General features: G+C 34.6%; 2 protein-coding genes and 1 non-coding gene across 4 annotated transcripts in view; 1 reads left to right on the top strand and 2 right to left on the bottom strand.

Annotated features, from left to right (window-relative positions):
* LOC107605832 (UDP-glucuronate:xylan alpha-glucuronosyltransferase 2) lies at window positions 2023-6297 on the bottom strand. Of its 2 annotated transcripts, XM_021106241.1 has the most exons (4): window positions 6018-6297; window positions 5266-5911; window positions 2170-3146; window positions 2023-2132 (listed from the first exon to the last, which is right to left on the bottom strand). In XM_021106241.1, exons 1-3 carry the CDS (start codon window positions 6183-6185, stop codon window positions 2188-2190), a joined length of 1773 nt encoding a protein of 590 aa, XP_020961900.1. In that variant the 5' UTR covers window positions 6186-6297; the 3' UTR covers window positions 2023-2132; window positions 2170-2187. The 2 variants fall into 2 exon arrangements, with proteins under 2 accessions (XP_020961900.1, XP_016163236.1); XM_016307750.2 differs by having other exon boundaries at window positions 2023-3146.
* Window positions 5064-5136, top strand: TRNAR-CCU. The gene has a single exon. It is a non-coding gene; the product is annotated as a tRNA-Arg (tRNA).
* The window catches only part of LOC107605834 (protein TIC 22, chloroplastic), a gene marked incomplete in the record, with an annotated part of 3833 nt that continues 1109 nt past the window's right edge, over window positions 11310-14033 (bottom strand). The window contains 9 exon segments of the mRNA XM_016307754.2: window positions 11310-11543; window positions 11637-11810; window positions 11901-11936; window positions 12404-12475; window positions 12591-12650; window positions 13032-13085; window positions 13330-13404; window positions 13658-13720; window positions 13830-14033. Coding sequence (XP_016163240.2) covers window positions 11721-11810; window positions 11901-11936; window positions 12404-12475; window positions 12591-12650; window positions 13032-13085; window positions 13330-13404; window positions 13658-13720; window positions 13830-14033 — 654 coding nt within the window.

Genomic DNA, 14033 nt, shown 5'->3' with positions numbered 1-14033 from the left:
TAGCGTGTAAATGAAGAATTACGTTACAGCCCACATGATATCCATGATAATGTACCATCCACACTAATGCTCCATTTATTATTATTATTATTATTATTATTATTGTTATTATTATTATTATTATTATTATTAGCAATTAATTAATTAATTAAAAGTACTTTATAATTATTAATTTGAGCCCATATAGTAACAAAACAAACAAACAATAGTAGTAATAATTAATTTGAGCTCTTTACAGCTTTATCAATTGCTTCATTGATTTCTCTCCCAGGTTCGATATTCACTCGAGGGAATGGATACCCTAGTGCAAACCAAAAAATAGTTAAATTAGCCTTTAAAATATCACATGTTCTCTAAATTGGTCTCAACTCTCAACAAATCTTTTAGTCACCAAAAAAAATTGCTTCATTGATTGGCGGGGTTTGCACTGCATCAGGATGTAAATTTGGGGTTGCGTTGGTTAAAAAAGTCAAAGTCATATGGGAGACGTCCTCGTCCGTTGGATGCTGCAGCATAGTGGTCCCATAAGGAGTAATTGCCGCAGGAAATATAAAACCCGGTTCAGAGTGATTGTGATTTGTGTGATTTTAAAGCTTCGGCCAAATGGGGTCTTCATCGGGAAACAATCAGCATGAGGTGGTATCAAAGCAATAAAGGAGAAACCAATTAGGTCACAAAATAGTTAAATCATTTTTCTTTATTGCTTTTTGATTTAGTTAATTTCTAAGCTTGAAAATGACAAAAAGTTAAATTAAGGATTTAGCTACTTTGTGTTTTAAAGTATATTTTAAAAATATAATAATAATATTTTTAAATATTTTTGATATATTTAAAACATAAAAATATTTATTTTTTCAACCATTTTTATAAAATATTTTTTTATAGTATTTTTAATCTATATATTCTTAGCAAAACCTTTAAATTAAATTATGCCAAAACTATGTTCATTGAATATAAGCAGGTAAAACTAAAAGGGACTGTTCCTAGGGGATGCATATTGCAGTTGATTCTTAAGATTAAAGTGGTGTATAATAATATAATAAAGTTCTTGAATCGAAATTTAAATTATATTCTTTCACCTATGTCCATTATCAAACAAAGCATGCCACGTCTAAGTCCCCTTTGACACTAAAGTTGAGTTTAATATATCTGCGTAAACTTTGGCTTTTGCTGAAGCATAATTGTTAAGTGGGGTTAAGTAAGCATGTGGGAGCCTGTTCAAATATGAAAGAAATTGATAGAAAAATACTCTTGATTGTGGTGAATATATTACAAACTATGTCTTCTTCCTCTTTGCTACCGCCGCCACCCACCTTATCTTTTCCTTCTTTTTCCTCTTTGATTATTTATAATTTATTTATTTATTTGTTGTCACATTTCAGTTTATTATACTTTATCATACTAATTTACCTAGTAAAACGAATATCCATGATTGTGAGCTGTGACGACGATGATTCTTTCTTATAAAAATAAGGAGCACTTTCTAGCCGAATAAAAATAACTACAACAATCTTTTATTGAAGTTTGCTCAACCAATCCTCTCAGGTTTCAATCCTTTCACCTAACCACCCATCACATCACTGTCGTCTTGAATCCATGCGTCATACACTCATACCCAATAACCTAGTAGCTGCGCTTGGTAAACCAGGGAAAAGAAAAGATCCCTGGACCCTCGTTCTAGTTATAAGAAGCAAAAGTTTTGTTCATCTAGTGAATCAAGTGATCCATACAACCCAATCAGTGAAACCAAACACTACGCTACGCCAAGGGAAAATATTTTTTTTGGTTTGCACTAGCTTATCCATTAGGCTGAAATTTCAATGACTAATTTCTCAAATACTGCAGAGGTATAAAGTGAACACTCTCCCAACCAAACATGGGAAAATATTTTTTGTCTCTTCTTTTGGGCAATGTTTGACATTTGGGCCAAAACAGTTAATGTCAGATCTGACCAATTTCATTCATCACCCTTATCCAAAAGTTTAAGTATTAACCACAGACAAGAAAAAACGGAAACTAACATGACCAAAAACACCATATAATAACGTCCTCTTTTTACTATTCAGTAAGCATTCTTCATCCAGAATAAACAGAAAACAGTACAGAAAAGCAAAAAGGCCTACGTGCAGAACGAATTAAAATTAAACCCAAAAGATTGAAAAATATTATTTAATTCCGTACCTATTGCTAATGAATCAAAAGAGAGCCAAATCGTCTAGGATCCGTAATATTGATCTTCCAATGCCCATTCACCAAGCCCTTTTTCCTCGCTTTCCTTCTTTCCCAATTGAGCTCAGTACGACGCCGTTTCGTGAGCCTGCACATCCTCTGCATCTCTTCATCCATGGCGTCGTGCACCTTCCACCACCTCCTGTGCGCCACGTCACTCGCGTACACCAATTGCTCCTCCACGTCCCAGTTGCAATCATAGTCCCTGTAACACTGCCACGGCTTCCACCCTAAGTAGTGTACGGCGTACACCTCCGCCGTCTCCGAACCGATCAAACCGTTCTTCACCCTCCTCTCCAGCGTCGAATTCGACCAGAAGTTCTTCAAGAAGTTCACCCTCCTCGGTAACCTGTGCCACCACACGAAAACCTCGTTCAGGAACCCTTGGTCACCTCCGTTGTACGAAACGATGTCGTCTCGGAGGCTCATCAACGTCGCGAACGTGCAGTTCGAAGGCTCGATCACCATGATCCCCGAGTTGAATATTGTCTGGTCATTCCCCGTCGCCGAGATCTGAGGGAAGTGGAAGAGTATGTCCAGGTTCCGGAGCACGATGATATCGGAGTCGATGAAGATGATTTTGTCGTAGTCCGTGAGCTGCCATAGGCGAAACTTGCTGTAGTTATACTCGTTGTAGGTTCCTTTCTCGGCCCTAGGGTTTCGGATTCGTGTTATGATTCGAATCTTCCAGCCTGCGGAGGCGAGTGCGCGGCGTTTCGGGGCGGAGATTGAGTTGTCGATGAGGAGAACAAGGTCGCGTTTGGTTCCCGTTTGGATGAGGCTCTGAGCGAGAGTTATGGCGCCGCAAACGTAGGCTTCGGAGGAATGGAGCACGGTGGCGTAGGCCTCGCGGTTTTTTCTTGATCTGGATTTCACACTTCTTTGGATCTTGGACACGTCGTAAACCTCATCGATACCTGAAAATTCAAATTGAAATAAAGACTTAGCATTTTTTCCAGCATCGATTGTGAAACTTGAAAGAAAGCTATGCTTTGTTTGGAAGCTACTATTAGTTAAGAGGTTTCTTAGAAGGCAAATCGGAATCGCTGCTAAATCAAGTTTTGAACAAGAATAATAAAAAGCAAAATCACAATCTAATATGGAGTCGTTAGTTCGCATGATGCGTAAAAAGATTGGAGTGGTTAGGGGATGTTAATCACTATTAAAATAGCGAGAGTTGTATGATTTTGACTGTGCTTCTCCTCCCGCCATTTTTCATGATAATGAAGTGCAAACAACTGAACTAGAATTATTAGTAGTAGTAGTAGCTACACACTGTTCCATTGAGATATATATGTATATAGATGGAATATTACTGTTCCATCTTAATGTTATTAGAAATAGTAACTTCATATTATATTAATGCACTATTATTAGTTTGCAAAATATCTATAGAACAATTGTATATGAAATGCATGATGAAAAAGATTCCGTGTATGTTTAGAATGCATGTTGGTGTCAATGTGCTCTTGTAAATTAATTTTGACCAAAAGTTGGATTGATTAATGGGACTTGTGTTTGAATAATTTTTGCTCAACTGAATTTTAAAAAATAAATATTGGTTAGATGATATTAGTATAAGACATTAAGTGAGTCTAACTTACTCTAAAAACTAATTCAAAAAGTAAAAGTTGTTTCACACTTATCAAATTATTAATATCACTCTTTACACGTACAACTCTGATAAAGACTTGGAGCGTAAAATTTAACTTCAATTTATTATGGTGTGAGAATGACCCAATAATAATTTTTAATTTTTGCTGTGATACCATATAAAAAATTAAGTGAAAATTAGACTCAAGAAGTAAAGGTTGTCTCACTCACACTTATATATAAAGAGTATCAAATTTTTAATTTTAGACAATATATAAATTAATGAAAATTATATTTGAATGTATAATTACTGAAAAAAAAGACATAATACATATCTATTTTTCCTATTAGTTTCATACTTTCATAGTTTATTTTTTATGGGTTTTAAATGAAATAAAAAAATTATGTAAATATTTATAAGTAAAATTATATAATGGAAGAAAAAGAAGGAGTAAAACACACAAGAAACGCAGAAGGTATTATAACACGCACTAAATGTACACAAAGTAATTAATTATCAGCTATTAGTTAATATAAAAAAAGTTTAGCTACGGACACATGTTAAGTCGTTAATTTAAAAATCTTTTATAGAAAACATATAAATTTTAACTTTTAAATTTATTTATTAAAATAAAATTAAAATTTCTACCCATAATATTTGACGTAGAGTTACGTTAATTAAACATCAAGTCATATTAACACGTCAAAACGATGGCAACATTTGCGTACAAATATGTTTTGGTTGGACTTTACACAACATGTATTGCAGTAATTTCTCACTACTCTCTCCTAAGATTAATAAATAAGGGAAATTAAATAAAAAAAACACTCCACGTACTATGAAAAACGTTGGCAGGCATATGTGTATACACACAGATGCGTTCATGTTTTGAATATGTGTATGCTTTTTTTTAGGGAAAGTCTAGGGACTAACAGATTTATTAAAATTTGGTCAGTATTTAGCTAGCAAAAAAAAAAGAGTGATTTTTCACTATTAGATAAAATCTAACACCATTAAATACATGGCTAATTGATGACTATAACTCACAAAATTTGCTGACCCCTAACACTCCTCATTTTTTATATATGAAAGTAGAATCTCAGAGCCAACTTTCATGTGAGATGAAGGGTAATGTATTTAATGTAATATCATAATACAATTTTTGGAAATGGCAGTGAACCATGATTGGCTAATTTTCGTTTCTGTGAAGAATAATTGTATCTTAAGAATTCACAACGTAGCGCCTGTAGCTCAGTGGATAGATCGTCTGTTTCCTAAGCAGAAAGTCGTAGGTTCGACCCCTACCTGGCGCATTCCATTTTTAGTTTCTACTTTCTAGTGCATGTTTATTTTGCTCAGTTGAAGCAAAGCAAACCAGAGAAGACAGGTAATGTGTAAACGACGCAGCGAAACGTCGAAAGCGAATGACGGTAAAAACATACCTTGTTCCCAAAGAGGCAAAGCCAAGTTGCAGGACCCAACAGGCAACGAAACCTTCTCCTCCAACTTCTTCACGTCCGCTTTGTAATACCACCACTCACCTTCCCTCCTCTCCAATTGGTCGCATGGGAACAGCTCCATCATTGGCCTACACTTGCTCCACAGAACCACCCTCGTTGTCTTCTTCCATCTCCAATAATCCCTCTTCCCCTTCTTTGCCGCCAGATTCGCTGCTATTAGATGAACCTGCAACCGGAAAACGTCCCTACCCCACCCCTTTTCAGGGTACTTGCATGGCATCTTGGCCACAATGACGTCCATGCTCCCATATTCTGCATACTCCGGCATAGGTATCTCCGGGCATGACGCCACGTCACTCTCTTCTTCCTCGTCTATCCATTCGGGAAACAAGTCTGTCCAGTTGAAAGACTGTGATACCTTCTCAAAATAAACTGGTACCATTTCTCCATGCAAGTTGAACTCATTTACATCTTCTTCATCCATGTTGACCAGTCCTATCTTCATTCCTTTCCCTAAATCACCAAAGAAGCTAGGTAACTCTATCTTATTAGTTGCATTGTTCTTCTTTGATGATCTCTCTCGTTGAGGTTCCTCTAACACTGCTTTCATTTTGAAGCTCTTTTCTACCTATCAAGCAAATAATAAATGGTTAATTATCAAGTTGATGATGCAAGAAAAAGAAAAGAAAATGAACAGATATAGGCCCAGCTTAATTGATTTATTAGTCAGTTACCTTGTGTCGACATTCGCGGAGGGAGCATCTTACAAGGGAGGCTGCATTCTCGAAATAGAGAGAAGAAGATGGCCGGAGAAGAAGGGTTCCATAAACAACCAGAAAGACGGCTAAGAACACCAAATTGATTATGCTTACCTTCGCTTTAGATGGAATTGTCTTTACCATCTTGTGCTATAGCTATAGCTTCAGCTGTATCTATCTAACTATCAATCTAAAACTCTAAATGATGAACTCTCTCCACTCAAAGTAAGTAGTTAAATAAGGTGAAAGGTTTAAGAAGCAAGTGATTCCAAGAATTAGAGTAAATCACAAATCAAGTTGACCATCTATGCAGCTCCACGTGTCCTTTCCCTTTCGCGTGAGACAAGTAAGACTCTAGACGAAAACTGCTTTTGCTTACATTTCAGGTTGACGGTCAACTAGAATTTCTAAGATTAATTCGGGAATTACTTATATATCCACTCTTAGACCATCTCCAGTAGGGAACTCATCCCAGTTTCTGTTTATAGCCCACCTGTCATAAAAAGTAACTCCACATCAGGTTTTGCGTCATAAACAATAAATAGGAACTCAAAGTATCTCTCTCTTCTCCATTAGGAGGAACTAACTTTAGTCCCTATTGTGGTTCCACTTAATTAATTAATTAAAATACTTAAAATTAATATAATTAATTTTTTTCAATAATATTATTTAAATTTATAAATTTAAAAATAATTCATTATTAAAAGATATTAATATTAAATAAATTCATATATAATAATAATACACAATATATAATTCGAGATTATACTAATTTATAGTTTTGTGTTTACAACTGCTAATTTTAATAATATCATTAGCATTTTAAATTTTAAAAATAAAAATAACCAACTCAACTAAAAATTATTTTATAAGGTATAAAAATTAAATTTATTTTTTAATGTAAGTAAATTTAATTAATTATAATTTAATATAATAATATAGATAATATTCAATATTAATTATAATATAAATAATTAATATAAATTATTAATTAAATAAAAATATAATTATTTAATATAATTATTTATTAATTATGAATTTATATAATTATTTATTTTTATAATAACTTGCCTTGTGGCAAGTTATTATTGGATGATAAAAGTCCCTGCTTAGAGGGACTCTCTTCCCTTAGAAATCACGCACGAACTCATTTTTTTTTCTTCTCTAATGGTGGGCCTCTACTTTTGTCAGAAACAGGGACTCATATTTTGGCTATTGGAGATGCTCTAAGGCCATCAATCTAATCAATTATAATTTCTCTCTCATGGTTTCAAGTCTGCATTAACTCCACTTAATAAAATTTGAATTCCATCACATGATAAAAAAAAAGGAGATCCATTGGAAGCATGAAGCAAAACCTGTGCTTTCTCTCAAAATTGGTTTCGGACCAAGTCTTAGTTTCCAACTAAAATTTAAATTGGGCTAATAATAATATTAATAGAATCTGGCCCATTAACAACATATTGATTCAGCCAAACAATTTAACCAAGACTGAAAGTAAAATTCATATTTAGACTTGCAACAATTTTTCTTTTCTTTTCGGCCCAATCAAAACCTGCACAGCAAAATTATTTTAATCAACATATATGAATTGAAATCAAATTAATAATTTTACAATTAATCATATTAATAATGTTTGATCATCATTAAATTAATTTGGAGTTTTCAAACTCATCAATATCAAATATCTAATGTTTAGGTTACAAATGGTGGAATAACTCATCAAACCAATAATGTTGTCTGTTGCATTGAGTAGCTTTTCTGCTGGTTTTGGTTAATAAAAAGTTATTAACCTCGCTGATAATCTTCCATTTTCTGACATTCCTTCAGCATGAGAAGGCATTACATGCCCTAGCAAATGCATTATTATAGCATGAGGCACTTGCGCAGAAGAAATCAAGCGGATACTTATCCCATATCGAGAAGACAGATTGCCAGAGCAGCAGGAACAAGAAATGGCCGAAGAGGAACTTGTGCTGGTCTAAGATTTCTCTCTACATGCTGTATTTAACTATAGTAACTACAGAAGAAGCCATGTACAGTATAACTAGAAGCTTACAGGTATTCTTTTCATATATCAATTTGTGCAGCCAATTCTTGTCCACAAAATTCTTATGGGAAGTAAATAAGTAATTCTTGCATATATACTGTAAATCAATTATTTTCCCTACCATATAGTCTGTAAAGAGATGGTCATCGACATTGTATAGTGGTTTTCATATTATTTATTGCTATAAGAATTCAATGTTTTTTCACAGCTCTGAATAGGAGCATTCACGTTGCTCAACACCAAGTTGCTGAATATTTGATTGTGATCTCAAGTCCCAACTTCTGAATGGGCTTGAAAATGTCTGATATACATGTGAAATAATGTCTTCTGTTTAAGATCCAGAGACAAGTTCCTTAATAAATAGGTTACAAGACCCCACCCCCCACAATCATGTCACTCTCTTGAAACTCATGCTTTGCATATATAGAATTAGACTCTCCACCATAGAAAAAAACAACACATGAATCGTCATGTGGCTGCGTGAATTTAACAAACTTGCAGCAGGATATGTGCTACATCTGTATTTTAGTGCATAAAATTTTAATCAGGGTTGAGAATATGCGCAGCTTTCATTTATTCAAGAGGTAGAGTAATCAAGCATCATTTGCTGCTTTATGCTTCAAATTCAATATTCCACGTGCTTGATACAGCTGTATTTGTTCTGACTACGTTCTGTAGATACTTTCAAAACGCTCCTTCGAATTAAAATAATTTGGGAATGGATCTTGCTGCTCCTCCTCGTGCTAACTTCTTTGCTTTTAAAAATTGGATTGTGATGTGATAACATCAAAGAAAAGTAGAAGAAGAATTCACTTCTTTTAATTATTATTTGAAGGTTTTGTTTGTAGATAGTGTTTTCCGATAAAATTATTTATTCAAATTAGGTAACAATTGTAATCACAATCAGACAATAAAAATGTTTCTTTTGCCTAAGCTTCTTCTCTCCCTTTTTCCTTTCATTCAATCCCTTTCCTTTTTTCACCACCTTCTACCTTCAATCATAACACTAAGGCGTTATATATATCTCATCATATCTATTTTGACACTACTATATAAGAATTAAGCAGCAGCCTCTGCACATATCGATATTCTACCGTAGTTTGATATGATCAATCAAAACAATTTTACAAAGCATCTTATTTAATTAATTATTATTTAAATAATTAATATAAATTATTAATTAAATAAAAATATAATTATTTAATATAATTTTTATTATAATTATTATTAATTTAATTATTATTTAATTATTTAATTATTTCAGATTTTATATTATTATTTTTTTATAATAACTTGCCAAATGGCAAGTTGTTATTGGTTAATTTGAGTCCCTGTTTAGAGGAACTCCCTTACCTTGATCCTTGTGCGGGAACTCACTCCTTCTCTCCTCCAATGGTTAGAGTTCCTATATATTAGAAAAAAGTCAAAGAGGAACTCACCATTGGAGATGCTCTTAAGTTTCTCTAGTGCGAGTTAGTTCAGAACTAGATCAAGGGTTATAGTAGTAAAAACATGGCGTCCATGTTGAGGTACCAGGAGGACTAAAAAACATATGAACCTTGAAACCTACAAGAGCAGGTTGGCCAACAACCATTCTGTTGCGCCGTCTACTTCCTCAATAGAACGAAAGATCACAATTATTAGTTCATGAATTGTGAGGCTCCAACAATTCTTGATAGTTGATATCTAATGAAAAACTCGTTGCGCTTATCTTGGTATTGATATAAAAAAATCATAAGACATGAATCACCAAATATGATTTTCCTTTCAGGTAAACGGCTAGAACCCAAGAGAATGGTGAAGTATCACATTTTTGTCCCCCAAAGCAGCCTTCGATGAATAGACTAACTCCCACGTGGGGTCAGCTAGTCAGCAAATGAGATCAACGAGAAGCTTACCATTTTTATGTTACAACTTACAATCCAACAGAGGGTGGGAGTAGGTCAACTAGGTCTTTTATAGGTCCATGGTAAATCACTCTCTTGAGGTGGTTAATTGTTTCAATTATGCTCTTACAATCCAACATGACGATGGATCCATTATGATAATCCTCCTTTAACTTTCACCCAACTTATTATTATTACTATTAGAGTAAACTGTTATTTCTACCCATAAAAATTGAAAACGCTAACATATCAATCCATAGAAGATAAAAATTATCATTTGTACTCATAAAAAATTGACTTTCACAAGCAAAATTATCGAAACCCTAAATAAATATATAAAATCCCCAAACTACCCCCTTCTCTTCTCTCACGCACGCACCCACCCTCACTCACTATCTGCAGCACATAAACTACCACCGCCTAGCATCATCTCCCTTCCTATTCTCTCTTTTTTTCTCTCTCTCTCACTCACTCACTTTTCCTCTCTCACCTCTTGAATATCAACATAACCCATCCACTATCCTCTTCAAAATCACAAAAAAGAACAAACTCAGATCAAATTGAGAAATAGAACATGCATAAATTCAAAATAAAACCCTAATTTCTTAGAACCTTCACAAAAAAATGTCAATTTCTCAGATTCAACTATTAAAGATCACTATTTTCGTTGCAAATAACACAACATTAATTCGATTTTGGCGACGCTGGGAGGAGATGACGAAAACGCATCGCTAGGAGGAGAAGAGAGCAGCGACGCCAAGAGAAGAAGACGAAGATACGACATTTGAAAAAGGAAGGAACTCAACGTTGAAGAACTTGTGGTTGCAGAAAATAGAGGACTCAAAATTGCTACTTCCTCCCGAAGAAGAAGAAGAAAAAGAGGAGGGGAGGAGAAGATGGAGCTCACGATAGCAAAAGGAAGAACTGCCATTAATACACAAAAGAGAGAGAAGAACGTCAGAGATGAGAGAGACATCAATAGGAAAAGAAGAGGAAGGAGAAAAGTGCGAAGAGGGAGGAGAGAAAGAGAGAGGGACGATTAAAGAAGATAGAGTAGAAGGAAGAGAGAGAGAGTGCGGAAAGGAGAGGGTGCTGCAGCAATACTGGTTCACGGTTTAGATGAAGATGAAGAGGATGAAACTCACCAAGGGTAGTTTGGAGATTTTATGTAATTATTTAGGGTCTGGGTACTTTTGCTTGCGAAAGTCAATTTTTTATGGATACAAATGGTAATTTTTATCTTCTATAGGTAAATATATCAGCGTTTTCAACTTTTATGGGTAGAGATGGTAGTTTACTCTTATTATTATTATAGGGAACCACTCAACAAAATAGCCATCTTAAAGAATATGCATGAACTCATAAAAGTAGAATTCAAGGAATACATTGTTTGTAAGTATGCCAAAACAATACCGTACTGTACAACTCTCGTGTTATTAACTTATAAACATTATTGCTTAAACACACTTAAATGGTATTCCATCCACCTCTTTAATGGATGTTAGCGGTTTTGTCCTTTCAAATTCACATGTAACTTGCATCCACCGAGAATCTATAAGAAAACATCTGCATTATGAAAAGAATTTTTATTGGTAAGTCATGGGAAGAAGAAAGGGCGGCACAATTGAAACTTGAAAGGCAGAGTTGTTGACGTCTCACCATCTGACTAGAATGTAACAACATCCAATTTGCTCATAAAAACCCCATATAAACTTTGGTTAGCTCAACTTTGCAACCTGTAAATCAAGCCTCAATTTCTTGTATGTGTTGCGAATGGCTTTTTCCTGGTGGAATAAAAATTAAATCTTCCCATCCTGAATTCCTTTCGCTCATCTGTATCATTTTCGGAAAGAGAGAGAACTTGTCAACATTTAAACTACTTGTAGCTATTATAAGATATTAACCTGTAAGCAGACTAATTACCTCCATTTTTTTCAGTACATCTTCCAAGCTACCAACCTGCTTTTTTAAAGGGAAAAAGAAACAAAGCGAATTTAAAATAAATGATAGATTACAATTGAAGAGAGGGAAAAAAAAAAACTCTAATCTAGCAAGTACTTTTTGAATCATTACAAAAGAACACAAAACAACACACATATATATATATAGCCAAGTATCGGGATTAAAATAGGACCAAGTGGAATCAATCCCAAAAGAGAAAGTGGAATTCTTCTAGCTTTATGCAAAGCAGAACTGCTTCCCTTACTTTTGATTCGCGTTTCCTAAACAATTTCATCTTGTAAATAAGATGAGTACAGGGTATAGTTATACAAACAAAAGGGTTGTCAAGTTTAACAAGGGAAACCTAAAGCAATACCTGAAACTTACTTTAGGTTGTGAAAATGAAGAACGAATTTGAAATTTGCTCATGTGTTTCTGAGATGCATTAGTAAAAAAACATGAATAGAAGATGGAAGACTATGTACCATTATATTCTGAGAAACTCCAACTCCTCTAGATGCCCTGGAAACCTTGGATAGTTCATGCTCAATATCTTCCTGTCCATTTAATGAATGATAATTAATATGTAATCATATTCTATAGAGAAACATGCTTAATGATGTCATGATAGTATAAGTGAAAAAAATGAGAAGAGCAGTAGGTCAGACAAACCTTTGAGAAATATACAGGGCAGTAACGCTTATTCTTTTTCTTCACAACCAAGAGGTCTGACTGTAACCACATGATTGTTGGCAATGATCAAAGAACAAAGTAAAGATCAAGGACTGTCAGTATACCTTCCAAACACGAAAACACTAAATAGTTGAAGCCATCTCCAGTATTTCATATAAGTGATTATCTTTAATATTTATATATCATATAGAATGCATTGACTGTAATCAACTAATTAACTGATATCTAGGTCCGGGCAGGAAAATAGAAATTATTGACATCCAAGATCATACAGATAGTACTAATCCCCTTGTTATGCTGATAAATACATAACACCAAAAACAAAAATCAAATTCATATAGTCTTGCAACCCCACCCATGCCTCGCCCAAGAAGTTCATCTTAAAAACTTAGGTTTACTAACAACAAATATGAAATATACCTGAAAAACAGGGACTCCATCAAAACTTCCCTTGTTGCCTTTGCCTGCTTTGAGCTGAGAAACAAAGGAAATGAAGATAGTTTAGCTCCCAATCTTACAGGCCAGCGGCTGAGTTTAAGAATACAAGTTTACGATTTCATGTACAATCAACATACATTGATATCACTGACCAATTCCCATACATAAATCATACAACATTGCGACTGCTATTGGACTAAAATGATGAGATGATAAAAAGAAAACAGAGGTGGCTTTAAGTGATAATATATTGAGTACAGGAATTAAAACAGATGCTAACCTCTATGGCATTCTTTATTTGAATTGGATCAGGTAAAAATCGGAATGCAATGCCTTCAACCTTCAGCATATATACCTAAAGCAGAAGAAAAGTAACATATTAAAAGTGTAGTATAAATACCAAAAATTCTCCAGTTACAGTCAGCAGCCACAAAAGATACATCGATACGAATTCAAACGGGAAAAAACGTTACAGATTGTTTCACTGTTTAGTTCTTGAGGACTTGATTCCGAAGTGGCTTTGAATGTGATAGAAGGAAAGCGACGAGTCTATTGACTATGAAAACAAAAAAGGATTGAAATTGACAAGAAAGAAATGGGAAGAAAACCTGGTCCAGATTTATGGGAACAACCCTAGGTTTGCCTCGAAGTTCTCTTCTCCGTGATCGAACCTAAGAAAACAAGGACGAACAAAACAAATTAGCATCGAGAGGTTGAAAATTGAAAATCCACACAATTATAATGACGAATATGAGAGCCTCTCCAGTGGGAAGAACAAACCTGAGCAAGAAAGGCTTCAGCGTCCTCTTGGCGAAAGCAGAGCAATCCAATAGACTTAGCTCCTTCAGCATCGGAGATGAGAACGAACTCATTGTTGGAATTGCTGACGGTGAAGAGTTTGGTGCCGGCGAGGGACTTGGCCACCTGCTGGGAGCTGAGAGTAGCGGCGGCGGCGAGGGCATGTTTGGGTTGAGTGATTGACGC

This window comes from Arachis ipaensis, chromosome B07 (genome assembly GCF_000816755.2).
Source record: "Arachis ipaensis cultivar K30076 chromosome B07, Araip1.1, whole genome shotgun sequence".
Classification (NCBI taxonomy): Eukaryota; Viridiplantae; Streptophyta; class Magnoliopsida; order Fabales; family Fabaceae; genus Arachis; species Arachis ipaensis.
This window is presented reverse-complemented; position numbering and strand designations above follow the sequence as displayed.